At 51.5% G+C, this 25,100-nt stretch overlaps 13 protein-coding genes across 13 annotated transcripts; 6 read left to right on the top strand and 7 right to left on the bottom strand.

Annotated features, from left to right (window-relative positions):
* The first annotated feature begins 22 nt into the window (after positions 1–22).
* BO88DRAFT_392633 (NAD(P)-dependent alcohol dehydrogenase) lies at positions 23–1,736 on the top strand. Its single transcript, XM_025705067.1, has 2 exons — positions 23–292; positions 364–1,736. The coding sequence occupies exons 1-2, from the start codon at positions 140–142 to the stop codon at positions 1,336–1,338; spliced, it is 1,128 nt and encodes a 375-aa protein (XP_025560749.1). The 5' UTR covers positions 23–139; the 3' UTR covers positions 1,339–1,736.
* Positions 1,347–2,746, bottom strand: BO88DRAFT_392632 (nucleoside-diphosphate-sugar epimerase). Its single transcript, XM_025705066.1, has 4 exons — positions 2,647–2,746; positions 2,383–2,588; positions 1,998–2,312; positions 1,347–1,935 (listed from the first exon to the last, which is right to left on the bottom strand). The coding sequence occupies exons 1-4, from the start codon at positions 2,670–2,672 to the stop codon at positions 1,430–1,432; spliced, it is 1,053 nt and encodes a 350-aa protein (XP_025560748.1). The 5' UTR covers positions 2,673–2,746; the 3' UTR covers positions 1,347–1,429.
* A 1,273-nt stretch (positions 2,747–4,019) lies between these two features.
* On the top strand, positions 4,020–5,899 carry BO88DRAFT_489659 (sugar transporter; the record flags this gene model as incomplete). The annotated part of the gene is made up of 3 exons (XM_025712717.1): positions 4,020–4,331; positions 4,389–4,786; positions 4,841–5,899. The coding sequence occupies 3 exons, from the start codon at positions 4,020–4,022 to the stop codon at positions 5,832–5,834; spliced, it is 1,704 nt and encodes a 567-aa protein (XP_025560747.1). The 3' UTR covers positions 5,835–5,899.
* BO88DRAFT_437015 (GNAT family N-acetyltransferase) lies at positions 5,899–6,864 on the bottom strand. Its single transcript, XM_025709597.1, has 2 exons — positions 6,365–6,864; positions 5,899–6,296 (listed from the first exon to the last, which is right to left on the bottom strand). The coding sequence occupies exons 1-2, from the start codon at positions 6,780–6,782 to the stop codon at positions 5,956–5,958; spliced, it is 759 nt and encodes a 252-aa protein (XP_025560746.1). The 5' UTR covers positions 6,783–6,864; the 3' UTR covers positions 5,899–5,955.
* Positions 6,865–7,127: 263 nt separating this feature from the next.
* BO88DRAFT_90094 (uncharacterized protein) lies at positions 7,128–8,389 on the bottom strand. The gene has a single exon (XM_025713242.1). The coding sequence runs from the start codon at positions 8,249–8,251 to the stop codon at positions 7,223–7,225; it is 1,029 nt and encodes a 342-aa protein (XP_025560745.1). The 5' UTR covers positions 8,252–8,389; the 3' UTR covers positions 7,128–7,222.
* On the bottom strand, positions 8,390–9,359 carry BO88DRAFT_90093 (uncharacterized protein). The gene is made up of 2 exons (XM_025713241.1): positions 8,906–9,359; positions 8,390–8,757 (listed from the first exon to the last, which is right to left on the bottom strand). The coding sequence occupies exons 1-2, from the start codon at positions 9,123–9,125 to the stop codon at positions 8,528–8,530; spliced, it is 450 nt and encodes a 149-aa protein (XP_025560744.1). The 5' UTR covers positions 9,126–9,359; the 3' UTR covers positions 8,390–8,527.
* A 155-nt stretch (positions 9,360–9,514) lies between these two features.
* BO88DRAFT_369718 (D-isomer specific 2-hydroxyacid dehydrogenase family protein) lies at positions 9,515–10,893 on the top strand (the record flags this gene model as incomplete). The annotated part of the gene is made up of 4 exons (XM_025704152.1): positions 9,515–9,759; positions 9,824–9,890; positions 9,967–10,250; positions 10,310–10,893. Exons 1-4 carry the CDS (start codon positions 9,594–9,596, stop codon positions 10,891–10,893), a joined length of 1,101 nt encoding a protein of 366 aa, XP_025560743.1. The 5' UTR covers positions 9,515–9,593.
* Positions 10,894–10,922: 29 nt separating this feature from the next.
* BO88DRAFT_406581 (DUF1295 domain protein) lies at positions 10,923–12,110 on the bottom strand. The gene is made up of 2 exons (XM_025707189.1): positions 11,385–12,110; positions 10,923–11,320 (listed from the first exon to the last, which is right to left on the bottom strand). Exons 1-2 carry the CDS (start codon positions 12,080–12,082, stop codon positions 10,993–10,995), a joined length of 1,026 nt encoding a protein of 341 aa, XP_025560742.1. The 5' UTR covers positions 12,083–12,110; the 3' UTR covers positions 10,923–10,992.
* A 253-nt stretch (positions 12,111–12,363) lies between these two features.
* On the bottom strand, positions 12,364–15,092 carry BO88DRAFT_445335 (putative DNA mismatch repair protein; the record flags this gene model as incomplete). Its single annotated transcript, XM_025710201.1, has 3 exons — positions 12,364–14,228; positions 14,275–14,639; positions 14,686–15,092. 3 exons carry the CDS (start codon positions 15,090–15,092, stop codon positions 12,460–12,462), a joined length of 2,541 nt encoding a protein of 846 aa, XP_025560741.1. The 3' UTR covers positions 12,364–12,459.
* Positions 15,093–15,364: 272 nt separating this feature from the next.
* pfa4 (putative palmitoyltransferase with autoacylation activity Pfa4) lies at positions 15,365–16,974 on the top strand. The gene is made up of 5 exons (XM_025712716.1): positions 15,365–15,743; positions 15,795–15,966; positions 16,020–16,319; positions 16,377–16,455; positions 16,512–16,974. Exons 1-5 carry the CDS (start codon positions 15,409–15,411, stop codon positions 16,889–16,891), a joined length of 1,266 nt encoding a protein of 421 aa, XP_025560740.1. The 5' UTR covers positions 15,365–15,408; the 3' UTR covers positions 16,892–16,974.
* A 162-nt stretch (positions 16,975–17,136) lies between these two features.
* BO88DRAFT_467225 (uncharacterized protein) lies at positions 17,137–19,827 on the bottom strand. Its single transcript, XM_025711505.1, has one exon. The coding sequence runs from the start codon at positions 19,816–19,818 to the stop codon at positions 17,149–17,151; it is 2,670 nt and encodes an 889-aa protein (XP_025560739.1). The 5' UTR covers positions 19,819–19,827; the 3' UTR covers positions 17,137–17,148.
* Positions 19,828–21,987: 2,160 nt separating this feature from the next.
* BO88DRAFT_345188 (uncharacterized protein) lies at positions 21,988–23,687 on the top strand (the record flags this gene model as incomplete). The annotated part of the gene is made up of 3 exons (XM_025703285.1): positions 21,988–22,209; positions 22,298–22,346; positions 22,396–23,687. 3 exons carry the CDS (start codon positions 21,988–21,990, stop codon positions 23,685–23,687), a joined length of 1,563 nt encoding a protein of 520 aa, XP_025560738.1.
* A 395-nt stretch (positions 23,688–24,082) lies between these two features.
* On the top strand, positions 24,083–25,093 carry BO88DRAFT_369708 (GFA family protein). The gene is made up of 5 exons (XM_025704151.1): positions 24,083–24,313; positions 24,380–24,408; positions 24,468–24,577; positions 24,640–24,665; positions 24,724–25,093. The coding sequence occupies exons 1-5, from the start codon at positions 24,231–24,233 to the stop codon at positions 24,857–24,859; spliced, it is 384 nt and encodes a 127-aa protein (XP_025560737.1). The 5' UTR covers positions 24,083–24,230; the 3' UTR covers positions 24,860–25,093.
* The last annotated feature ends 7 nt before the right edge of the window (positions 25,094–25,100 follow it).

Here is a 25,100-nt window from a genome sequence, read left to right as displayed (position 1 = left end):
CGCATCTTAAATCAGACTGTCCGCGGGGTAAACAACAATATCTCCATTCATTAATGTGATTTATCCTTCTTTTCCACTAACTTTCCTTTTTATACACACACTCACTCACCAGACATCTTATTACCGAGAAAAGATAAACATGGGCTCCATCGCCCTCACCGATATGTCCAACCCCTCCTGTCTCCTCTACGGCGCCCACGACGCCCGCTACGAAGACCGACCCATCCCCACCATCACCTCCCCAACAGACGTAATAATTCGCATCGCCTACACCGGCGTCTGCGGCAGCGATGTACATATATTCCTCCCTTCTCCGATTTCCCCCCTTATCCACCCACCCAGCCCCTAACCAAAGAAAAACAGGTCCACTTCTACCTCCACGGCGGCATCCACCGCCCCATCTCCCCCTCCAATCCCATAACAATGGGCCACGAATCCACCGGCATCGTCCACGCCATCGGGCCCGAAGTAACCACCCTCTCGCCAGGCGATCCCGTAGCTCTCGAACCCGGGTACGCATGCCACCGCTGCAATCTCTGCAAATCCGGACGATACAATCTCTGCCGGGAGATGAAGTTCGCCGCCGTCCCGGGTGTATGTCACGGCACGCTTACCCGCTTCTTCAAGTTACCGGCCGATTACTGTTATCGTATCCCGGAGGGCACGTTGGGACTGGATGAGGCGACACTGTTGGAGCCGTTGGGTGTGGCGGTGCGGTCTGTCAGGGAGGTGGGGGTGAAGCCCGGGATGAAGGTTGTGGTGTTTGGGGCGGGGACGGTGGGCGTGTTGTGTATGGCTGTGGCGAGGGAGTTTGGGGCAAGTAGGGTGGTGGGTGTGGATTTGAGTGAGAAGAAGTTGGCGTTTGCGGAGAGTGTGGTGGGTAAGGGGGTTTGGGGAGGTGGGTATGTTCCGTCTGGAGATGGGGAGGTGGATGGGAGGAGGCTGGTGGAGAAATTCTGTGACGGTGATGAGGAGGAAGGAAATGCAGGGTTTGATGTTGTTATTGAGGCTACGGGGGCAGAGGCTTGTATTAATCTTGGAATAGAGGTGGTGAAGGTTGGAGGGGCGTTTATGCAGACGGGGTTGGGTAGGAAGAATGTGGATTTTCCTATTGGAACGGTGGTTGGGAAGGAGGTGGTGGTTAAGGGGTGTTTTCGGTATGGGCCGGGGGATTATAAGCTCGGGATGCAGATGGCTGTGGAGGGAAGGATTCCGCTGAAAGTTTTTATTACGAAGAATGTCGGCTTTGAGGACGCGGTTGAGGCGTGGGAGACTACGGCTAGAGGGGAGGGGATCAAGACGTTAATTAGGGGGGTGGATACGCCGGTGGAGGAGTAGGCTGCAGTCTGCTGCATCGATTGGGTAGTGCATGTAACGTGTAGATGAAGCTGGATAGCTAGCTATAGTTCTATCCCCACATGCATCCGGACTATGCCCTCTGTGCTTGAGTGGTCAGCCTCTTTACCTCGTCCTCCAAGATCTCCGGCAACGTCGCCTCAATACTCGGCTGCGTGGGCGTCCATCCCAACACCTTGGCTCCTCTCCTGGCACGTCCCCGAGAATTCAATCCCCAACTCAGCGCCTCATACCCGCCATACTTCTTCGCATCCTCCAAACTGATCTTTTCCTTCTCGACAGCAGAAAGCAAACCTAGCTCTGTCGCAGTCAAAGCCGTCGCCACAGCCAGCTCACCCCAAACATGCTCCCCATTCTCAGTGAGATAATATGCCCTCTCCCCCCACAGCTCAGGATCATCACGTCCATGCACGGCCGCCTCTACAAGCAGCACATACAACTCGCTCAAATCGTAAATGTGGATGTTATTCCAAACCGACTTCCCATCTCCAATGAGCGGTGCCTTTTTGATTTGCAGGGTCACCTTGGCCAGCTCGTAGACTTGTCGCCCACGCACGGATACAGGGCCTCGACCACGTCCTATACAACACCCATCAATACCATATCCACCCTTAATGCCAAGGAAAAGATATTTAGCATACCATAAATAGTAGGCGGACAAACCAACGCCGTCTTCACCACATCCCCCTTCGCTTTCGCCGTGTCCAGTACTACCCGATCCACATTGCGATGAAACGCATGCTCCGGGAGATTCAACAACTCGTCCACTCCATCCCAGTCATCATAGACCTTGTCACTACCTTCACCAAACACGTTCCGATCCGTGTCATGGAACGTAAGGATACCCGTGCCGCCGGTATGCAGCCAGTATCCGGGCTTTTCTTTGCTGTGGCCTTTTTCTAGACCTTTTGCGATGGCATTCGCGGCACCTTCGTGATCGGAGGCGTCGGCGGTGTCTATGAATCCTTTTAGTACACTGTTTGAATAGCCAGAGCGGTGCACACTAGGGAACAGAGGTGCGCATACGTAAAACGATATCAGCTTCAGCACTCTCCTTCTCCAACAGGGCAGAGTCGTCTAGGTCGCCGATGACAACTCTGATGGAAGGGTACTGGGCTTGGACCTGTGCGGCCTTTTCCGAGGACCGAACCAACACAGTGTATTTGTATTCAGGATGCTTGGCAAAGATGGCGTAGAGGGCATCGCCGCCGATGTAGCCGGTTGCGCCGGTGCTGGAAGTCAAGTGTTAGCGAGATATATATGCGGTAGTACGGCCTAGTGGAGTGGTACATGAAGATCTTGGGAAGAGTGGTCATTCTGCCTGATATGATGTTTTTAGAGAGCTTGGCTACGACCTAGGTCTCGTTACGTTTGGAGAGCAGCGCTGTTATATCTCAATTGAGAGGTACTGATATTAATAATAGCTGTAGGCGATGAAGTCAGTCCGTAAGCCGATGACGTCGGATTCACCAGTTGGCGATTGATAAGTTCTTTCCGCCTGCCGTATTAGGGATGCTCGGCCGACGGCGGCTTCCGCCGACTACAAGTCCGGGGTTACCCCTTTCTCGACTCAGCTTAAACTCCGCATGCAGGGTTCGACGACGACCCTGTTACCCCTCCTACAATTGCCGGATGGCGGAGACTTCGGGTGTGCTGTAGTGTTGCTGATGCCCAACTAATGGACTTGATTTTGACATACTGGTGATGTAGAGGGGTGTGGTCCCGCTAGGCAGCAGGATATTTCGAGATCCGTGGCGCAAAATATCCAGCTTCGAAATGAAGCCTTCAATGAGGCGATTGCTTTTCTGGAAGGCACTCTACTCCAAGGGTGGAGTGCTTGTCGAGCAACAAGCCAAAGCTAAGATAGAACTCTGAGACTGTGACATGCCCTGATCTGTAAGTCAGCTATCCTACCACTGCCCTAAACACAATCAGCGGACTGTGAACTGCGGGTCAAAGATAAGATCTTTGAACCATGGAAGCCTCCCAATAAGGTATGCTCCATATCCACCCCTATCAGTTATCAACATGATCAAAATTTTCCTCACCGGTGGGGTCTCGCCCGCAATGGCATGATCTCGACCCGAGCGTTGCTACGGTACTCTTCACGCCTGAAGAAGCTTGGGCGGGATGAAAATTCAAACTACCAATGGCATACATCCCAAATGCCGCTCTAAGCCATTCCCCCGTTCTTATTTGACAGCCCGGAAGCCTCCAAGAACAGGACGCGCTGCCCCCTCCATCCAGGTGGGTCTCAGATTTCTCCGAGGTCTGGCGGGTGAAATTTCTTCCACGCGTGCAACTCACTTTGGTGAGAATTGCTGCGCACATTTTTGCTAAAATAAAAAGGCCTGTGTGAAACCTAGGGTAGTAAAAGGCTTATATCTGTTAAGGTCCTGTCTACCAAGAATCATGGTTGGTATAGACAATATCAGTATCATCACGGCGTGACTCACGATGCACGACCACCCGCATTTCTCCGCGGCAAGCTTTTACGTACCAATCGAAGATAAGAAATGTGATCCAGTTTACTGGATGGCTTGGCTATCGGGTGACATCCGCAGTGTCTCTGCGTCTACATAAAGCGGGGTTCTTCGCTGCCGGCTTTTCACTTCCCCTCTCCCCTCACTGTTCGCTCGCTCTGAATGATCAATCCAGACAAAATGGGTGCAGAACATATTGCAGCGGCCAGTGATGGCGTGACTCGTGAGAGAAACATCGAGGCCCAGAGTGCCTTTGCTTCTACTTTGGTGGTGGATGTTGAGAAAGCGGCTCATTCTAAGGAAGCGCCCACTGACAGACCTCATACCAATGTCTATGGATCCACCATTGACACTCCCACTTCTATCGCTGGGACAGACGCTGTCTATGCGGCTAAGGCAGCGCTTCTGAACCAGGCAATGTTGGATATGGGTATAGGGTTGTATCAGTGGTTTCTGTTCATTATTACCAGTGTGGGATGGTTTCTCGATAGCGTATGTCAAGGCCTATACATGTAGTGAGAACATTGAGGAATTTGCTAATAGATACAGTTCTGGCTGATGTCCTTCACGGTTATCGCCCCATCCAGTGCCAATGAAGCCCAGTTCTTCTACACCGACAACAAAGAGGCTTACCTGTTCATCAGTCTGTATGTCGGTTTGACCACCGGCGCCACCGCCTGGCCCTGGATGTCCGACATGCTGGGCCGGAAGTGGATCTTCACGAGCACCCTGGTCCTGATGGGCATGGGTGGTCTCGTCGGTGCCGGAATGCCGTCTTTCACCGGCCTTTGTGTCGTTGGCTTCGTTGTCGGCTTTGCAGTGGCCGGTAACCAGGTCGTGGATGCGATGGTTCTGCTCGAATCTGTTCCCGCATCTCACCAGTTCCTTGTCTCCATGCAGGGTGCCATGTGGGGACTGGGCCAGCTGGTGGCAGCAGCTGTAGGATGGTGAGTCTAAATCCCTATTGCGAAATAACCTATCACATCGTCTAACAATCACAGGGCCTTCATCGCCGAATACACCTGCGGAACCGGTCCCGACGAGATCAGCACCGGCGCAGCCCTGTCACACCAATCCCGTGCCGACCACTCCGGCAGTAGCAGCAGCAGCTCGCAATGCCACTACGTCTCCAACAAGGGCTGGCGCTATGTCTGGTGGACCTTCGGCTGCATGACACTCTTCCTATACCTGTGCCGATTCTCCTTCCCGCTGCGGGAAACCCCCAAGTATCTTCTCTCCAAGCGCCGCGACGCCGAAACTACCCAGCTCGTCAAGGACATCGCTGCCTACAGCAACCGCAAGACCTGGCTTGAGGAGTCCTCCTTTGCTCGCATCGACTCAACCGTAGATGCCAGCGCCCCCGAGTCTCGCCGCCAGTCGCGCACCAAGTCCCTCCTGTCCTCTGCCGGCGCCATCGGCCTCCCCGTTCTCTGTCTCCTCTGGGCCATTACCGGGCTGACCTTTACCCTGCACAAGACCTACATCAGCAAGTACCTCGCCACGAAGGGCGTCGATGCGGTATCGGCTACCTCCGTGACTACAGGATACCTGTACAGCCGGTACCTGTATGTGGCGCTGTGCGCAATCCCTGGCCCGATCGTCGTGGGTCTTCTCATTGAGGCGAAGGGACTCGGTCGCAAGTGCACGGGATCTATCATCGCTGTGTTGACGGGTCTGTTCATGTTCTTGGCTACGGTGTCGCGGTCGAGGGATGCGCTGCTCGCATTCGAATGTATCCTGTCGTTCTTGCAGACGGCGACGATGGCTGTGCTGGTTACGTACTCGGTGGAGGTGTTTGCGGCGCCGTTCCGGGGCTTCGGATTGGGAGTTGTGGGATTCTGCTGGGGACTCTTTGGACTGATTGCTAGTATTATCACGACATTTGAGGGTGCTGTTGCCGATGGCGCAGCGGTGTGGTTCTGCGGTGCGGTTTGGGTGATTATGGGTGGTGCTTGGATGGCCGTGCCTGAGACAAAGGGTCGGGCTGCTGCTTAGATTGGTATTTATTGACGTGATGTGACATGGGAATGAGTGATGAGACATGCACTTGAGTTGGTGGCAGATTAAAACGATTAATAGCAAGTAATGAAAGAATCTATATACAAAGAAACTGCGTCTACAATGCCCTCCTATACACCCTTTGGTAAATAATAGCCCCAACCCCAAGCACAGCAGAGACTCCCAACAACCACTTTGCATATCCCACCTCTCTCTTCTTTTCTTTCTTTGCCTCAACCGTGGGCTTCCGAACCATATACCAAGGCACAAAATTCCCCAGATCCTCTCCCTCTCTCGCAAGCTCAAATCCATGCTTCAGATACACGGGCCTTGCCCCAGGAGCAGAAACCACAAACGTCTCGAGACCCTCTTTATCCGCACGGCTTGTTCCCCACTCGATCATCCCCGACGCGACGCCCCGTCGTCGGTACTCGGGCTTCGTGCCGAGCATGTTGAGATCTACTCAGTTAGCCATATCCACAACCAGAATAACCCAATTCAAACAATGGGGGAAAGATAAATCATACAATAAAACTTCCTCTCTCCCATAATACCCCCAATGTTAGTCCTAAACTGCTCCAACGTTTCCACAAGAAGCCCAATATCACCGACGTGAGATGGGTACGTGGCAAGGAGTTCTTGGGTTTCGGGGTCTTTCCCCTCGGCATACATCTCCTTTTCAGTGTCATTCACCGGGGGAGCTTGAGGGAGCTTCCACTCTAAGAACCCGACAAGCTCGTCATCTTTCTCCGTATCGATCACCTTCAGGATGTAGTATTTATCGAGCCCCTCCGTCAGTTTCCGGGTGAAGCTGGCTACCCACCAAGCGTGGATTTCGGGGGTGTTGGGCCAGAGACGCTGGTCTGTGGGGGTGGTGAAGCATTGAAGGTAGAGGGTTGCGAGCGCGTCGGCGTCGGAGGAGGTACAGGGGAGTTGTTTGAGCATTTTGAATTTCGTTCTTATCTCTTATGATGTTGTTGATTTGGTAAGTACTGGGAGTTGGATTTGCTGAACAGAGCAGAATGACACACTCCGGGTGTGAGAAGGAAAAACCAGGAAGCGCGTTGAAATTAAATAGCCAGCTAATTAGCTGTGCCGACACGGCTTACGGAGATTACGATTTATATGCAAACGCTAAGATACTATCTAATCGCGCTAATTACTCGGTGCAGAGATATGAATGGCTGGGGGGTGAGACGAGGATTACTGCCCGGCACTTGGTTGGACTAGTGTGTAGCTAAGATGCATTAGTGGGTTCCTGTCAGGCCACCACCATTTCCTGTAAATCCGCTTGGATGACTGTACTTTGATTATCGTAGACATTAACATTATCATAAAAATTATAATCCATAGATCAATATGTGGTGAACCCTTCGTGCTGTGTCCTAAAGAGTCTTTTCCAACATGACAGGCTCCGGACTCCGCATTGGACTCGACATCCGCGGGTCGTGCGGGTAAGTTTGGGTCTGACCCGGAGCTGGTGCCTGTGGGTATGAGTGTGGGTACGCCTGCGGCTGTTGTCCCTGGTGGCCGTAGCCGTAGTCGTGGTGTCCCTCTCCCTGGGGATGTTGTTGTGCCTGACCTCCCTGTCTAGGTAAGAATGCCCGGCGATTCAGTCCCTCTCTCGCATTCGAACGATTCTCTCCGCTCTTTGTAGCTTCAATCTCCCTCTTGACCCCCTCATACATACACTCGATGAACTGGATTTCGTCCTGGATATCTAACGAACAACCAGCCAGACACAGCTCGCGCTCGCGCTGCTCGATATATTCCCGTATATTCCGCCACTCGTTCTGATAGTGTTTCAAGCGATCCGGTAGCCCCGAGCCCTTCAGGTAAGTCAGCACGCCGGCCATGATGGTGTTGATGGCGCCAAAGGCCGTTACGGCGGAGTGAGGACCACTGGCAGCGCCGAGAGCCGTTAGTGCAGCGGCCACGACAATCTGGATGCCAAGACAGACGTTGATGAGGATGCTGAAGAAGCGGTAGCGCGTGGCAGCGGACTTTTCGGCCTCCACGACACGCGTGTAGATGCCGATGTTGGGGGCCGTGCGACTGAAGTGGTGCAGGGTGTTGAGGGCGGGGATGCTGTCGATACCGGTGAGAGCGCGGAAGACGAGGAGTTTGTCTTGGGGTGGGATGAGGGAGCTGGCTTGTGTCGTGGAGATGGTGAGAGGGGGTTTATTTGCGGGCATGTGTGCTGTTGGCATGGGGCCGTGTGTTTGGATGTTGGTTGGAGGAGCCGGCATGGGCTGGGCAGTGCTCGCGCTGCCGTTGGGGATAGGGATATCATAGGGTGGATTGGTGTGATGAGAATGTCCTTGTGGGATAGGAGGAAGGCCTTGCTCTTCGCGATCGAAGGCGGCGTGGAGGAGCCGTCGGGCGAAGTTGGGTCGGCGATTAGGGACGGCCATGGTGAGTTGAGGAAGAGGAAAGGGTGAAAAGGTTAGCGGATTGTGTGCGATTAATTTGTTCGTGAAGAGGGTCCAACCCCTTTATTTGTAGCGGGGTGGTGCTTGATCCAAGCTCCTTTTCGTCATTTCCGGCATGGTGTTGGAGGGTTTGATAGGTTGCTCAGCACACTTTGATGGGCGCCACAATTGCTGCTAAGGACGGATATGCCGTGCGCTGAGCGGAAGAATAGCAGAAAGAAGCTAAACAACACCCTGCATTGGTCCATTATTGGGGTGTCAGACCGTCGAGGGTTCAGCCGGCAAAACTCTGAAGATAGAGAGCTGGCGGGCTGGACCCTCGACCCACAGCGATCGACACAGTTCGGCACGAGACATGGGACGTGCACCTTGGCCAGCAGTGAGATGAGAGAGGTGGAAGTTGGAACCGATTGGCTTGTCGGCAGTGGGCCGTTCATGGTAGACATGCAGTGGACAGCTTTGGGGGCAGCTGAACGGGCCTGGCGTTCCTGAGCACTGAATGTCAGTGGATAGCCAGTGGATGTGTTGGAACGAACTAGCAGAGGGATCGCATTGTGATTCGCTGTGCCTTTGTTCCGATTGTGATGTGACAGGCAACACGAGTCAGGCTGATGGAGATTGTCAAAGCAAACAAACCATGCTGCAGGGAAAACAAGCTCTGAATTGTCCGTCCACCCGTTCGCGGCGGGTTCACCCGCTGTGTAACTGTGTTGGTTGTCGGAGAAAAAGTTTGGCGCCCGATGAACCCATGTTCTGCATCCCGTCTGGCATCTCCACAGCTTGAGGGACTGACTGGTCGCAAAAACAGGTCACTGGGATGGCGGGCTGAGGCGATGCCGGCGGCTATCCGAACCATGGATGTGAGGCTGTCAGATGCGTCAGATGGAACACAAACTTGGGATTGCAGCTACCCAGCGCGACGTCTGCAAGCGAACCGCCGATCGGTCATGGCTTTGCGGGCCGAGGCTGATTTCGTTGTGAGTCTTGGGAGTGAGAGTAAGACGGACTGCCATGCAGCGATATTATTTATGCGTATTATGTATAGACCTCTGTTGTGTATCTCATCAGCTTCACTCTGGTCGGGTTGTAGACAAGGAATGATGATAAGATGTTGTTTTTTTTTTTATCTCTGTTATCTCTGTTTCTTTGGGTCCATCTTTTAATCTCCGATTTCTCCTCCCCGCGCTTATTAATCCGTCTCCAACCGGACATTCGGCGCATAAATTAAAGAAGCGCAAAAGATCCCCTCAATGGCGCCATTGCTTTCATTGATTACCCTCAATATAATCCCCAAATCCATTTCTCCGTCCTTCTAAACCAATACATGTCTTGTACTCTCAACATGGGCGAAGCACCACCCGTCAAAGAGCACCTAGTCATCACCTACGCCCGCGATCTTCCGCAATGGCTGATCGACGAGACGCAGGCCAAATTCCCCGACGCCGAACTTTCCATCTTGCAGCTGCCCAATTTCGCGCCAATTCCTGCTGGTCAGTGCTTGCATCTCAATCCCTGTTCAATTTGAGTCCATCACCAACCAGCTGAACATACCAGAAATCGCACGCAAAACCACTCTCCTCGTCACCTTTAGCAATCTCCCGGCCCCGGAAGATGCATCCAAGTAAACCCTCCCCCCTGTCACCCCAAAAGTCAGCTACAGGAATAGAACGAAATTAATATAATTCAATTTAAAACAGAATCAAACTGATCCACTCCCTCTCCTCCGGACTTGATCACCTCCTCTCCCACCCCATCGTCAAAGAAACGTCCATCCCTCTCACGTCCAGCTCCGGCATCCACGGCCCCCCAATCGCCGAATGGACCATCATGAACTGGCTCGTCGCCTCGCGACGCTTCGTCTACACCCACGAGAACCAACAGAAACATACCTGGGCCAAGAATGTTGATTTCATGAATACCGTCCATGATCAAGTTGGCAGGAAAGTCGGAATCCTTGGATACGGAAGTATCGGACGACAAAGTACATTTCCCATCTCACCCTTTGCACATTTTCAACCAAAGTACTAACAATGGTATAAGTCGGCCGCGTCGCCTCGGCCCTCGGAATGCAAGTCCACGCCTACACAGCCTCTCCTCGCCCGACTCCTGCCTCTCGGAAAGACAACGGCTACATCGTCCCCGGCACCGGCGACCGCGATGGCACGATCCCTGTATCTTGGCACCATGGGACAGACAAGGCCTCAATTCACGAGTTCCTGTCTCTGGGGCTCGACCATCTGGTGATCGCGCTGCCGCTGACTCCGCAGACCACCCGCATGCTTGGAGCTGAGGAATTCAAGATTCTCAGTAATGGTGTGTCTGCGAGTCGACCACGTCCGTATCTTACGAATATCTCTCGCGGCAAGGTACTTGATCAGGATGCGCTGATTAAGGCGCTGAAGGAGGGAGTGTTGGGTGGAGCGGCGCTGGATGTGGCTGACCCGGAACCCTTGCCCGAGGATAGTCCACTGTGGGACACGCCGAATGTGCAGATCAGTCCGCATGTTAGCTCCGCAGGGAGGGAGTATATTCCGCGTTCGCTGGATATTATGAGGGAGAATGTGGGGAGATTGGAGAGGGGGGAGGAGTTGTTGAACGGGTTTAAGAGGGGGAGGGGGTACTAACCCTCATTATTATCGGTTGAATGAATTCATGTATATGACTTTTGGTGTTATTAATTCATGACTAGTTCATACATATACTAACTAACCGAGAGAATTCAATTATTGAGTAAGCCAGCCCCGAATACCCTCTTCTGCGACCACGCCCAGCACGCCCGCTCCAAGAACCACCCACGTCCAGGGGTTCACTACCTCGGTGAAACCGGGCCAGAAACTGTTCTTCTCGCGGCGCCAACTCTGCAGCTGCTCGTATTTGTGCAGGTCCTCAGTGCGGTACCGTGTCTCCTGGCTGGCTTCGGTCTGGCGGTCGCCGCCGACGAAACGGAGGAAGAAGTAGTTGGTCAGGGGGCCGAGCAGGACGATCGGGTTGAAGTTGTTGGCGACGTTGAGAACGGCGAAGGAGATGTGGACGAGGGTGTCGCCGAGGTAGCTGGTTTCATTAGCGTGAGATCCCTTAGAGGTATTAGAGATGAGGATGAGAAGGGATAGCTTACTTAGGGTGTCTAACGATACTCCACACGCCGTGCTTGCACAGATCGGTCCGTTCCTGACGGTGCATCTCGAGCTGCGCATCGGCCATAACCTCCAGGGCGAATCCAGCGCCGAAGAGTGCGACACCGATTGCCCGGACGACAGACTGGACGTCTCCGTCCAGCGACAATGTCGACGAAGTCAATCGGAACGGCACGGTGAAGGGCAGGGCGATCAGGGTGAGGAAAGCCGCCTCAGGGAGATACTGCTTGAGCAGAGCCGAGGTCCAGAACCCATTGGGGTCTTCCTTCTTCAGCTGGTCATAGCGCGGGTCATCCTTGCCGCGGGTGATAGTCCGAGATGCGATGCGGGTGAAGAGCCGAGTACCCCAGACCGTAACACAAGTCAAGAGAACCTTTTCCGTCCAAGAAAGAGTCGACCAGGCAGTTTGCGGGGAGATGTTGTGGTAGTAGACTTGGTGTCCAATGGCGCTCCACCAGGCGTTGATGACTTGGCTAGAAGGCCAGCACCAGTCCTTGATTTCGGCGCGGTCGGTAGCCTTGGATGCGATAAAGGCAGCGATGTCGAGAGTCGTGTGGAGAGTGAAGGAGGGGAGGATGGTCGATTTGAAGATCCCGATGTCGGCCGTGTGAAGCCGCGGGTGAGGGTGGGGGTGTGGGATATAGTCGTTCCCGAAGGGAGCGCTCCCGGATATGTTCATGTTGACTGTGATGATCACTCAACTGTGGTTGAGGTTGAAAAAGATCGGGTTTGTGGGAGGAACTGGATTTGGTTTTATAGAAGGGGGGTGCCAGTTGATGTCAGTCTTATGTAACGGCGTCATGACGATGACGTTCACTGCTTTGCGGGCTGGTGGAGCCGCCCTGCCAGGGCCAGACTGGACCCTGATCAGTCCTGCCGAGGTTCAGGTTCGTGTTCATATTGCGGGCGGATACATTAGTTTAGAGGTAATATTTGCTACCTTGTATATTAACATCTTGTGTCTAGGTATAGTAATTTGATGCAAAGCAGGTCACTCGAACAGCTGAACCGCTAGCTGGCGCCGATAAGATAAGATAAGATAGATAACAAATGCTATCACTTGGATTGCCCGCGCTGCGCTAAACGAGAGAAATTGAAATGCACATCCGGCAATCCCGACCGTATTTCAGTCTGGTAATTGCTCTGCATTAAATTGTTAAGTCGATATCTCCAGATATCAAACACACTCTCGGTATCTTTATGTGAATGGTCAAAGGCGAAAAATTGATCACCACATCCAGTATACAGATCTGTCTTGGTTATATGGTCGTAAGTGGTCGATATGAGTGAAATGTCGGCCTGCTGGGTCAGACCCAGCCTATGTAGTTCATTTCCGTCTGGAATGCTTTCCAATGGCAACTTGTCCGTGTTGATCCTTCTGGTTCTTGATGTGCCATCTTCATTCTGGTCTTGCACCCTGTAACGCATTAAACACGACCGTGGGTCATGTGGACTCAGCACGGGCTTAACGGTCGGCTCCTCTTCCCGGTTAGCATCAGGCTGGCTGTGAAGTGCAGCCTTGGCGGCTAGATACCGACTCAGATGGGGTGAACTCGTTGTGGTCGGGTTTCGCCGACTTTTAAGTTGTTCTCGACGCCTAAGGATAGCCTCCCTCTTGCGGTTTTCAAAGTCGAGTGCACGGTTCAGCTCCTGGTGACTATTTCCTGAAAGAAGCTGGCGTAGAGTAGCGGAAGACTTCTCAGGCGCAGGCGCATGTTTTTCTTTAGGTTCGGAGTCTGCAGTACTTCCAAGCAAGGGAGAACCAGTTTCTTCAGGCTCCGCGTCTGCTTCGGCGGGGCTAGCCTGGGTCTCGGAACATTGGTTCTGAGCAGTAGCAATGCCATTCTCTATTGATGCTGAGCCACTTGGTGACCTTTCTGGTGAGCCAAATCGCTCTTGCGCCAAGTGCTGCAATGAGCGCTCGTCTCCATCGTCTACAGGTACCTCGCCAATGTTTGGTTGAGACAAAGGGACTGGAGTTTTCCTCAGCCAGCTATCAAGGGCTCCGTTTTCAGGGTGCGTACCATGGTCCATCGAGGCTTGCCTTGTCCTGGGAAGAGGAGTTTGAGGTGTGCCTGGACTAGATGGCGAAGACTGAGCCTCAGTCACATAGCCAGGAGCAGTCGTCGAGCTGGCAGAGGGACTCGGTAAGATGAACCCTGGAGAGCTTGTCTGCAGTCTCTCCCGTGAGGTTCTCCGGCTTTCAGTCGGATATCGCACGTTTCCACTCCTTACTGTGTTGTCCCTATCACTGCGCGACGAGGAAATGTCGCGTGTCGGCATCGGCATGCTATTTCTAGCTAATGACCGGGGGTTGCTGCTCACACTTCTCAGCTCCAGACGATTCTCTGTGTGTGCGCTATGTTGTTCCACTACAGCCGGAGTCCGTGGTGTTGAGGAGGATACATAACTGCTTGCCCGTGAGTCATCCGGACTTTTCCTGGCGAGAAGGATGTCAAAAGAGTTTCGATAAGGAGCAGGCTCCTTCTCCTTTTTGGCAGTCCTTGATCTCTCGGCTGGTTTTGCTTCGATACCGTACACATCACACAAAAGCTCTTCCACCAAGGAGAGAAGCTCCTCCTGGTCTTCGAGAAGGACATCATCTTTGGCGGGCTCAATGTTGACGTCGTAGCTTGCATTAGTGCACTGGAGCTGAAGGCACAGAAGCGGATCGGTTATGCTTGGAGATGGCTCCTGACTGGAAGCAAGCGAGCGTATATAAGACTTGAATAGTTTGGCAATATCTTGCGCGACTCCTCGGGTGGTCGATAAAGGCCTGCCATCGATACTGATATACTGACCTGACCCGTTTACCTTGGTAAGGTCTGACTCTGTCAGTCACACTCAAGTACTCACAGAACAGCTACATACCGGACTCTGGCCTAGGAAGAAGCGCGACTATTCGAAAAGACCTGTCGCTGTCGTTCTCAGGTGGCCAGGCCTTGACAAGACAGCTAGAGGAAACTTCGGTGCCCACAATTTTTAATACTGCATCTACGAGGCTAGTGTTGTTGCCTGGGGCATATATCCAGTTGTTTGTCTCTGTCTTTGCTCTGAGGACCCTTAAAGACAAACGCTTGGAGGGCTGGGCAATAGCGTATGCTTGTACGAGCTTCTTGATCCTGACGAGTGTCTTGGCAGCGTTCTTTATCGTAGTTTGTCTCCGGACAGGGATGTGTTTGAACAAGTCCGTTATGCGGACACTGGTACCTACCGGATGTGACGCTCGCTGGGTACTACGTAGGTCAGCTTTGGACTGTCTCAATCGGCGGTGGTAATCACCTTAGAAGCTCTCCATTTCTACCATATTTGATAGAAGAACCAACCGGCTCATGCGGTACTCTAGTGGTGATAGCCACGCCACTGGATACCTCCGCTGCGCTAGCAAGTGCTTCGCCTCTAAAACCTAGAGATTTCCCACCGATAGTTCTAAGATCCTCGACGGATTGGATCTTGCTGGTAAAGGTGCGTTTGCAGACAAAAGGGTGGTCACTAGCGGGGATACCGTGGCCATTGTCTTTCACTTGTATTACGTCAAGTGTATTCTGTGAGATCTCAATGGAGACTGAAGTAGCTGTGGCATCCAAGGCGTTGTCCAGGAGCTCCTTGACAATGGAGCAGGGATCGGAAATAACAGACGCGGAGCCAATTGCCCGCACCGCTGCTGGGGACAGCGCGGCGATTGGCATCCTTAACAGAACACAAGTGACTGATCAGTCATTTGGGTGGCCTTGAACAAGAATACCGATGAGTAGTTTCAGAATATATACTATATAACAGAATTTAGATGAAGTATACGATGCAATAGACTGTCCTGGATGCTCAATGGAGACGGAGAATGAGTGAAGGAGTATTTCCACGCACAACATGGCTCATTGATCACGTGCGCTGAGTCAGCCACACCACGTGGCTTGTCAACATCGACAACATTCTGTCTTGTCTGCCTCTCCATCATTCATCGCGTGCTGCCAGTGGTTGGACTCGGAGATGTGATATGCAACCAGCATGGCTAGCTCTTCATTCCGGTTGTCGCAACTGGCGATTCCTTCAGTTTGCATCTTAATTAGCTTCCTCGCATACAGCTCGCAGTATTTCTTTCTGTACTTCGAGCCAGCTCCGCTCAGGGACACCGAGCTATGGCGCCTCAACATCTTTGCCCTGTGCATCTGGATATGTTATTATCGAACTTGCACTGTAGATCCTGGTCGCATTTCCAAAGATTGGAAGCCATTAGACAGTAAGCAACTCGAAGCCGACCGTGCTAGTGGTCGTCAACGATGGTGCCGTAAATGTGAGGCATACAAGCCGCCAAGAGCCCACCATTGTCGGACGTGCCAAAGGTTAGTTATGTCATACCAATAGCTAGGGCGTCATACTGATGCCAGCTGCAGATGCATCCCAAAGATGGACCATCATTGCCCATGGACCTCTAACTGTGTCTCGCACTTCACGTTCCCTCACTTCGTGCGTTTCCTGTTCTACGCCGTAACAGGAATGTCTTATCTCGAAACCCTTCTCTATGAAAGAGCGTCAATAATTTGGGCTTCCCGGAATCGTCCGAGCGTAAGATGATAACTCTAGACAAGACGACGCAAGCTGATGCAGATGTTGCATAGTACTTAGGCCCTAGTGCGCTGCAGATGGGCCATCTATTTGTTCTCCTCGTAGTGAACAGCTTTACGGTCTTCTTTCTCATGATCCTCCTCGGTCGGACCATCTGGTCTATGAGCATCAATACGACGACCATCGAAGAATGGGAAATTGAACGACATCAAACGCTGGTTCGTCGGTCTCGTCACTTCGGTGGGTATTTGACTGGACCAGGTGGCGTCAGGATCCGAATAAAAAAGCAAGAGTTTCCGTATGATATCGGAATCTGGTCCAACATCAAGGCTGGAATGGGTGGAACTGCAAATGTTGGTTGATTTTTATCAATATACTTTTTCTTCGCTGCAAGCTAATCTGCTATTTAGGTTCTGAGCTGGTTTTGGCCGCTGGCCAGAACTCCTGATCGTCGGACAGGATTAGAGTTCGAAGTTAACGACTTTGAAGGTTAGTGAAACTTGCTATATGGCGCCTACATCAATGACGGACTGACCCCAAAATAGATCCTAATGTTACCTGGCCACCTCCCGACCCAGACAGAATCCCGGTTACAGCCAGAACAGCCATAGATGATGTCGAGCCCCAGACTCCAGCAATTTACGGAAGGACCACTGATAGCCCCAGTGGGGCGCCGAGAGCTAGCCAGGAAATCAGACGTCGTAAGCGCTTCCATGATCGGGCCCAAGAAGAAATATATCAGAGCGGCTCCTCTCGGGAATCTTCGCCGGGTTATAGTACTGAGCCCGAAGATGGCGAGGAAGGATGGAAGAACTCTGAGGGCGAGCGACTACGTGACTTTGGGGTCGAAGAGGACGTCGAATTCTACGACGAGGAAGACATCCCACTCGCCATTCTGATGCAACAAAAAGCACAACAACAATAAACATTCTTCCATTCTCGATCATAAACATGATTACGAACACAGAACTTAATGTTCAAAAGCTATAATCATTAGCACTAGCCCTCAGCATTCAAAACGTAGTCATTCTGTTCCATCCTGAACACAGCTTGCAAGTTCCACCTAAACCTAAGTGCAGGCGGCTAGTGCCACATTAGAAACCCGAAAATCACAGTAACGGCATAAACGGCAGACAACGATGTCCTGAATTCAGTTGTAGCATTCGATAACACGCTCCGTCCTCAATCGGTTTGGAAATAGATCGGGTCCTTGATATATTCTCCGAGTCTTTCCCGCACCCAAGCATCCTGCTTCTCGCCAGCCTGAGGAAGACTACTCACAATGCCAGTTGTGTCACCTCCACCTAGCAGGACAGCGAAGATTCCCCGCAAATGGAGGCCTTGATAACCTGGAATGCTGATATCAAAGGGCTGGGAGCGCTTCCATAGCTCTTCCACGGTTTTAACGTGAAATTGCACCTCATCCAATCCCAGCGACAAGATCTTCTTGTGGATGCGGTAGTACTCGGATCCAATACCTGGATCACCCAAAATGCAGCTGCCCCCGGTACCCCAATGCTGTGCTGTCGAGAAATTGTTCGAAACGTCATCTTTGAAGGTTGGCGTACGAGCTGCTGACACCTGCCAAGGCATGATCGGGGCATGCAGTTCTGCGCCAAGCGTTTCACAGAAGTCAAAGTACCTGCTCCATTCGCGCGGAGCAAAACAGAAGAATTTGGGGTAGCTATCATTTCTGTAATCATCGCGTTCCCAGCGATCAACAGCCATAAAGTCGAGGGGAGCTAGCTCATCATCATCCGCCTGCGGGGAGGCTTGTTTGGGCCATACCCCAAGTTCATCTAAGTAGTCGGCTGTTTTCTTCGCCTTGTCCGATGCCTGGTTTTCGTCCGTGTAAATCCACACTGCACCGGCGGCTTCTCCTGCCCAGAGATTGACCTGCCACCCGAGCGAAACGGCAGGCTTACCGGTGTCGGGATCCTTTGTCAGAGTCCGCACCAGCCAGTGTAGTGCACGTACATATCCACGAAGGGTATCGTCAATGTCGGTAGGGATAAGCTCGACCTTATCTGCTTCGCCCCGGAATTCAAGGGCTTCTTTCAAAGCATTGAGGAACGCTACTTCTGAGTCCGCTTCGTACCCGCGCTTCTGGCACTCGCCGATGAAATCGGGGTTGAGGATGTACGCAGCGCGTAGAGAGCGTGGCGCCTGGTCACTCTTCATGGTAAGTTGTAGCGACTGAATGAAATTTCCAAGGCTATGTCGGTGTCTGGTGGTGTCTGTCAGGACATCGTTCCCCCCAGAAAAGTTGCAGGTATATGAGATCAACACTGGCAGGACAGTATGATCACTTCCGATGGCTTTTTCGATATCGCTCGCAAGGGCAATCACTCTTGGTGTGCATTCTAGAGCCTCTGTTAGATCAACTTCGGGGTCACCGTCGCCGCCTTGACCAGCATATTTGAATATTGACGATGCACCAGCTTCCACAAAGTCTGTTAAGTCGTTGTCGGTGTCTTCCGATTTCGTAGGTTCGCTGAGGTCCCGGGTGCAGGCACCGAAACTCAAAAAGTTGGGGAAGCCAGGGACATTGAGATTGACGACGAGTTCCACCTGCAGTTCCAGTTCAGTACTACCATCTTCGCTGACGGCGATACTGGGGTCAAATGTGGGTTTATACAAGATTCCATTCTCGATGAACCGATTTGCCTGCACTTCGTAATCCCCTGGGGCCACCAATACCTGGAACTGGGGATACTCTTCGTTCATGTCTACCTTTTCCATGTAGATAAGGCGGGTGTTTTTCTGAATGAGGTGCACCACCATTGTTCCTGCGGTTATTGAGCCCGTCTTTTTCAGCTGGATGGGTAGCTTGACGGCACCCGAGGCTTCTATCTGATGCTGAATAACATCGCCAGCCGTAAACAAGACAGATTCATTGCTTGATAAATCAATCTGCTTCGGAGTGAAGTCATATTGAACATTATTCACGATCATTGAATCAACGCTAATAGTTGCGTTGCCATCCGATGGGAGTACTCGACGTGGCTTTGTGGTCTGTGGAACAGAACTCCAAAAGTCATGGAGCAGACTGTCTTCGCTGCTGAACTTGACATGCACTTCCTCTCCCTCGAGCCCGGATATGTTGTCAATTACAACGTCTGTCGCGCTGTAATGATGAACATCGTACGTAACGTTGACATCTGAGCTTGTAGTCCCCTGTTTGACCTCCACTTGGTCTGGCTGAGCCTTCGCGGCGGCAACGGTGGTTTCATCGTCCGTGAAAACTTCTGTAGCAGCAACTCCGTAGTTGCCCCGGTTCAAGGTGATCTCAGTCTTTTGACCGAACGGCACCTCTTTCATGATGATCCCATCATCGTTTGTGAAAACCACCGTTTGGTTGGAGTAGGGAATCCCATCCGGTCGGCTGTCACACACGATTGGGACGATACCGGTTTCATCGGGCAGAAAATTCTTCCATAGACGCACCGAGGTTTTGTAGTGGTCATCTTGAGGATCGCCAGCCATTTCCAGCTGAACATCTTTGACTTGGAACTTGTCGGCTTCCCCATCCCAGTTAGGCTTGAATGTGATCTTCACAAGGACTTCGACATCGTTACCGCTCGAGAAATTGCTAACCTCACATGTAAAATCGTACCAGGGATCAGTTGAAACATTGACCTCTGTATCCTCGACTTTGACAGGCGATAGCAATGCAATACCAAGATAGTCATCCTTGGTAAAGTCCACAGGATTGTTGTCCTTATCGCGTAAATCTTTGATTTCTATCACACCCCAACTAGGCGATGACGAGCTTGCTGTGATAGTAGCGGACATCTCGATACCCGAGTCCGTCGCTCGAGACCAACGGAGATAGTTCATGATTCCGGTCATGATTGCAGTTCGTTGACGCAAGGCTTTCCAAGCTCGCTATATGAGGGGTGTACTGGACGCCAAATTGATATGCGATAATTCATCTCGGATGGATGAGAGAGGACCTATTTATACAGCCGACTTTCTTTGTAGGTGTTCCACAACTCACCATAGAAAGCACCGTTTTGAGTGAGAGTTAGGAAAAGGCCTGCATGTCTAACCGGGAATAGGCTAGCTTGGCCTCAATCTACTCACTAGACTGTCATACTATTTCCCATTACACAGTATGTACCGTGTCGCAGTTTATATGTGTAGCATTTTGCATGATATAAATGTTCGGCTGCAGCGTTGGGCAAGGAGTGGAGAGTCAAAACGACTTAAGAAGCGCTGAGCCCCACCTATATACGCATTCAAACTACCTGTACTTGCTCAAATTAGAATATGGGTAGTGTGCATTATTCTTTGGCATGACGTAAGCTACCTACGAGATCCCTTCCAGAGCAACAGTTGTGCTCTGTGCCCCGGGCAAATTATTCAGATTACATGAGTACCTTGCTCAATTCACTATAGAATCTTCCTTGTCACTGGTATCGCATACTTTTTATGATATTTTAAGTATCTGGCTGCAAATTATAGGTTCCCCATGTTGAATTTGCAGGTGGCTTCGCCGACTATACTGGCAATGAAGCAGTTGATCGCGGCTTTCAACTACTGTGGCCTTCTTGATGGAACATGAGAGCATAGTAATCTCGCCGGATTTGGAAACTCCAAAAACAGTAATTCTACTTGTACAACTTGAGCACCTTGATCATGCAATGCAAATCTCCGAACATGGGTTAGCAACGTCTTCTCTTTGGAATCTTCCTCTTCGATAAGCCGCGGTAGGAACTCACTCCTGAACCAACCCCAACAATTAATTTTGAAGGATTCTTCAGCAGCCCCATTACCTACCGGTCTCTGTCATTCCTTTATGGGTGCTGGACACTTATCTCTATCGGTATGCCACTTTAAAGCAACACCTTAGATGATTCTCATCCCGCGTGCGAAAACTTTTGGATATGAGCCATCAAGTAAGGCATAAACCGCAAAGGAGGGAAATCCTGGCCTTGGTCAACTTTACCAAGACCGCTCTTCTGTAACGTAGCAATCCCTGCACCGGTACAAGCCAGTCACATGGTTTGTATATAGCCCCTCGGGAGATGCATTCTACGGGCTACAACCCCGCCGGCAGATGATAGCACGTCTAGAACAACAATCCACTGAAGAGGGTAGGTCTTATGGTACATCTTCGTGACCCCAACGCTACGAAACTCTCTGGGCCTTTCTGAAATTCCTCAGCGGAACTGACGATCCTACTTCCTCTCGGTCAGTAGGTAGGGTAATAGGTGCTCTTACCCGAACCGGAAACAGGTGCATCGGCCTGGTCCATTGTTTGTCAATTGTATGGTCAATCGAATGGGCTAGTGCGCCAGGTATTTTGATGGGAATAGGGCAGGAATTTCTGCAAAGCAAGTGCCGAGTGGAAATGCGGGGGGCTCATTCTCAATAGTATATCCGAGAAGGAATGTAAAAACCCGTCCGGCCGTCCGGCCGACCGGCTGCAGACTTCTTTACGGCTCGAGCTCTTTCATGAAACGCCTAGAGTTGTAGTATATGACACGTACAGCTGCTCATGCTACACCAAGGAGCAACGTAAGTACGCAAATAGTGTGCTTCTGAATCCGTCTAGTAGAGCGTTCCTTGTGCCATACACTTCCCATGATCCTGTTGGTTACGCAACCCAGGTCCTATCTTCCTCTGTTCGGGGAAAGATCTTCGAAACTTGATCTCTGCGTAACATTGCTTTTGATTCTGTGTAACTCCCGTGACATCCATTGGTATGCTGCCAAAATGCCGGTTCAGAGAGTCATTTGGTTGTCGACAGAGTCGACAGAGAAATAGAGCCGTTTGCATCTCGATGATATGTACGGTATAACGAGATGAAACACTACTACGCAACTCGGCATGTCGACCTCATGAGCTGGTGACGTACTATTGAGCCGCTGTTGCTTGTATCTAGTGCGATGATACGAATTAGATACCCCAAACTCCGTGGACCGTCAGGCTACTAAAGCCTGTCCTGATCCCTGGTAATGGCGATGTCTGCCAAAGTAACTTTGCATTTAGCAAGAAACATTCCTACTTACCAATATGTCAATTCCCAAAACCTGCACAGTTCTCGTGATCGGGGGCGGACCCGCGGGCTCCTATGCGGCCTCTGTGCTGGCCCGAGAGGGCATTGACACTGTGGTACTGGAAGCAGAGGAGTTCCCTCCTTACCATATTGGAGAAAGCCTTCTGCCCTCGGTGAGGTACTTTTTGGATTTTATAGACTGTTACGACAAGTTCAACGCTGGCGGTTTTCTGCGTAAGGTATCTATTCCATATCCCTCATTCACCCGTGCCAAGTACCTATACACTACTCTTAGAATCCGACTAACACATAGATCTCACAATATAGAATGGCGCAACATTCAAATTCAATTCCAAGCAACCGGGCTGTAAGTCCTGTGCATGTGCTTCAAGATGCCCCAACGTATGTGGCTAATGCTTCGGCAGACACAGATTTTGTCGGAGCCGGTGGAGCAGGCAACCATGCGTGGAACGTCCTCCGCTCTGAAGCAGACGAGATTCTATTCAGACACGCCGAGCTGAGCGGCGCAACCGCCTTTGATGGTGTGAAAGTGCAGGCTCTTGACTTCGCTCCAACCATCAGCAACACAGGCACCAAACAAGAATGCCAAGACCAATACTTGGGTAGAAGGCCGGTATCCGCAACCTGGAACCGCAAAAAGGACGGCAGCACCGGTACAATCCACTTCGAATATCTAGTTGATGCTTCCGGGCGTGCCGGCCTAATGAGCAATCGATACATGAAGACTCGGATCCATAACAAACAGCTGCAGAGCATGGCACTGTGGGGATACTGGCGGGGTGCAGGCACGTATGGGCCAGGGGAAGGAGATCCGTTCTCAGAGGCCGTAACAGACGGGAGCGGGTGGGCTTGGTTTATCCCCTTGCATGACGGCACGGTCTCTGTTGGGATTACGCTGAAGCAAGACCGGGTTGCAGAGAAGAAGCGGGCGTATGGGTCTGAGTCCAGCAAGGACTTTTATCTTGCTTGTTTGCAGGATACGCCGGGAATTGCGCGGCTGCTAAGTGGTGCTGAACTTGTATCCTCGGAAATCAAGGCGGCGGCAGATTGGTCGTATAGTGCGAGTACGTATTCACACCCCTTCGCACGTGTTGCGGGTGATGCGGCTTGCTTTATCGACCCGCTGTTCTCGTCGGGCGTACACCTTGCCATGACGGGCGGGCTTTCAGCAGCAGTGACTATTTGCGCGAGTCTCAGGGGTGACTGCGCCGAAGAGGAGGCTGGTGAATGGCATTCGAGCAAAGTTGGCGAGGCCTACACGCGGTTCTTGTTGGTGGTGCGCAGTGCAATGGAGCAGATCCATGGTAGGGAAAAGGCTGTTTTGAACGGGCTGGACGAAGCGACCTTCAATGTGGCATTTGACCATTTTCGGCCTATTATTCAGGGGACAGTTGATGCAGGTGGGAAATTGACCCAGGCAGAGGTGGACAGGTCAGTGGAGTTTTGCACCCGGGTGATTCGCAAGGTTGAGAGCGGATGTCTGGCGGACCTCGACAGCAGTCAGGCTGCGGATTTTACCGCTAGGGGCGCTGCTGCTACATACTCCGAGAGTAACCAGTGCGATGAGGTTATGATGAAAATGGTCCGAATGAACCGGATTCTGGATCTGAACAGTTTCACGGTTGATATTGTGAATGGGATGGCGCCCAATATCGAACGTGGCACTTTGGGGCTTGTCAAACATGTTACTGCTTGAGCTCCATGTATGGTATAGGCTCTCTTCGAAGGACTGTTGATTATCAGGCCTTCAATGGAATGCTCCAGACTTATTAAATAAGAAGATGGTGGGCTTAGTATGCGCCTCATGGCCAAGGTAAAATACGCAACCTCTGCTATTACGGTGTTATATAATTATTCCTAGTCATTCAATTTGTGTATATATTCCATTTGAGCCTTGATAAGATAGTATCATCCGCCTGGCAAAAGTACAATAGTCGGGCTTAAGAGATGCTCAATATATCATTTGCAGCCTCAGGCATACATGGCATCAACGGAACCGGCGGCAAACGCTGATTATCAATCCATCATCGGGTAATCCACTCGAGTGGAGAAGGACCTCTTGACGAGGCACACCTTGAATCGGTTCAACTCCGAATTGCTGGTGTATAACGTGGGTTTAAATGTGGATGGACAATGCTCCACTTCTCCTGCCCCTGACTTTGATGTTTAAATCCCGGCAAGCTGCCACGAATCGAGTCATCACTCTCCATCTTCCACATCCATCTACAGCACCTCAACGATGCCCTACACCGGCCGTTGTAACTGCACCAGCGTCTCCATCACCCTGCCGGCACAGCCGGAAAGGAGTGTAGCCTGCCACTGGTGATTTTATACTCCCATACCAATCAACCATTAGTATAGGATCTAAGCTGATTGCATAATCTGCAGCATCAACTGCAAGAAAGCTGGAGGAGGCTGTATGTCTTCGCTTTCCATCTCTACCCCGCAGTAGCCGCCCAGGGCTAACCCCAATCAGCTTTCTCAATCAACTACTTCATCAATCAAAGTGACATGACCATCGAAGACCCCAGCCAGGCAATGAAGATCTACAGCGATCCCAACACTTCTTCGCGGAACATCGTCCAGGTGGGTTCCCGTCAATTTAAGGGCACTAGTTGAAGCGTGCCAAGCTAAATCGGTCTTTGTAGCGTCATTTTTGCTCCAGTTGTGGAAGGTCAGTTGTTGGTTTTGCTTCGTTCCTAAAACCACATGCTAATGCAGCTTGTAAACAGCCCACTGTTTACGTTGTCGCCAAAGGTGCCGGGTAAAGCGTATCTGAAAGCAGCGCTGTTTGACATTGTGTCAAAGCCAGAATCGGTGTTTTTCGGCGATAAGCAGGAGGAGTGGGTGAGCATTAACACGGCATAGTGTGCTCAGTGTTAGCTTGGGTGGAGCATTAGCGGAGTTAGGGTCCGGGGTTGAATGAGGGGATAATTAGCGTGATGGTCAGAGGGATTTCTGAGATTTGATTCTAGTCAAGATAGTTCCTCGTTGTCGTGAAGTTATATCTCAATAGAAATAATCAAGCAGATAGTCCTTCCAAATCTATTACGTCATACCCGCTGGCGAAGTCAATTCGCGAATAAAATCGATCAATCGGCGATTCCTT

The sequence above is a fragment of the Aspergillus vadensis genome (genome assembly GCF_003184925.1).
Source record: "Aspergillus vadensis CBS 113365 unplaced genomic scaffold BO88scaffold_19, whole genome shotgun sequence".
NCBI classification, from domain to species: domain Eukaryota; kingdom Fungi; phylum Ascomycota; class Eurotiomycetes; order Eurotiales; family Aspergillaceae; genus Aspergillus; species Aspergillus vadensis.
This window is presented reverse-complemented; position numbering and strand designations above follow the sequence as displayed.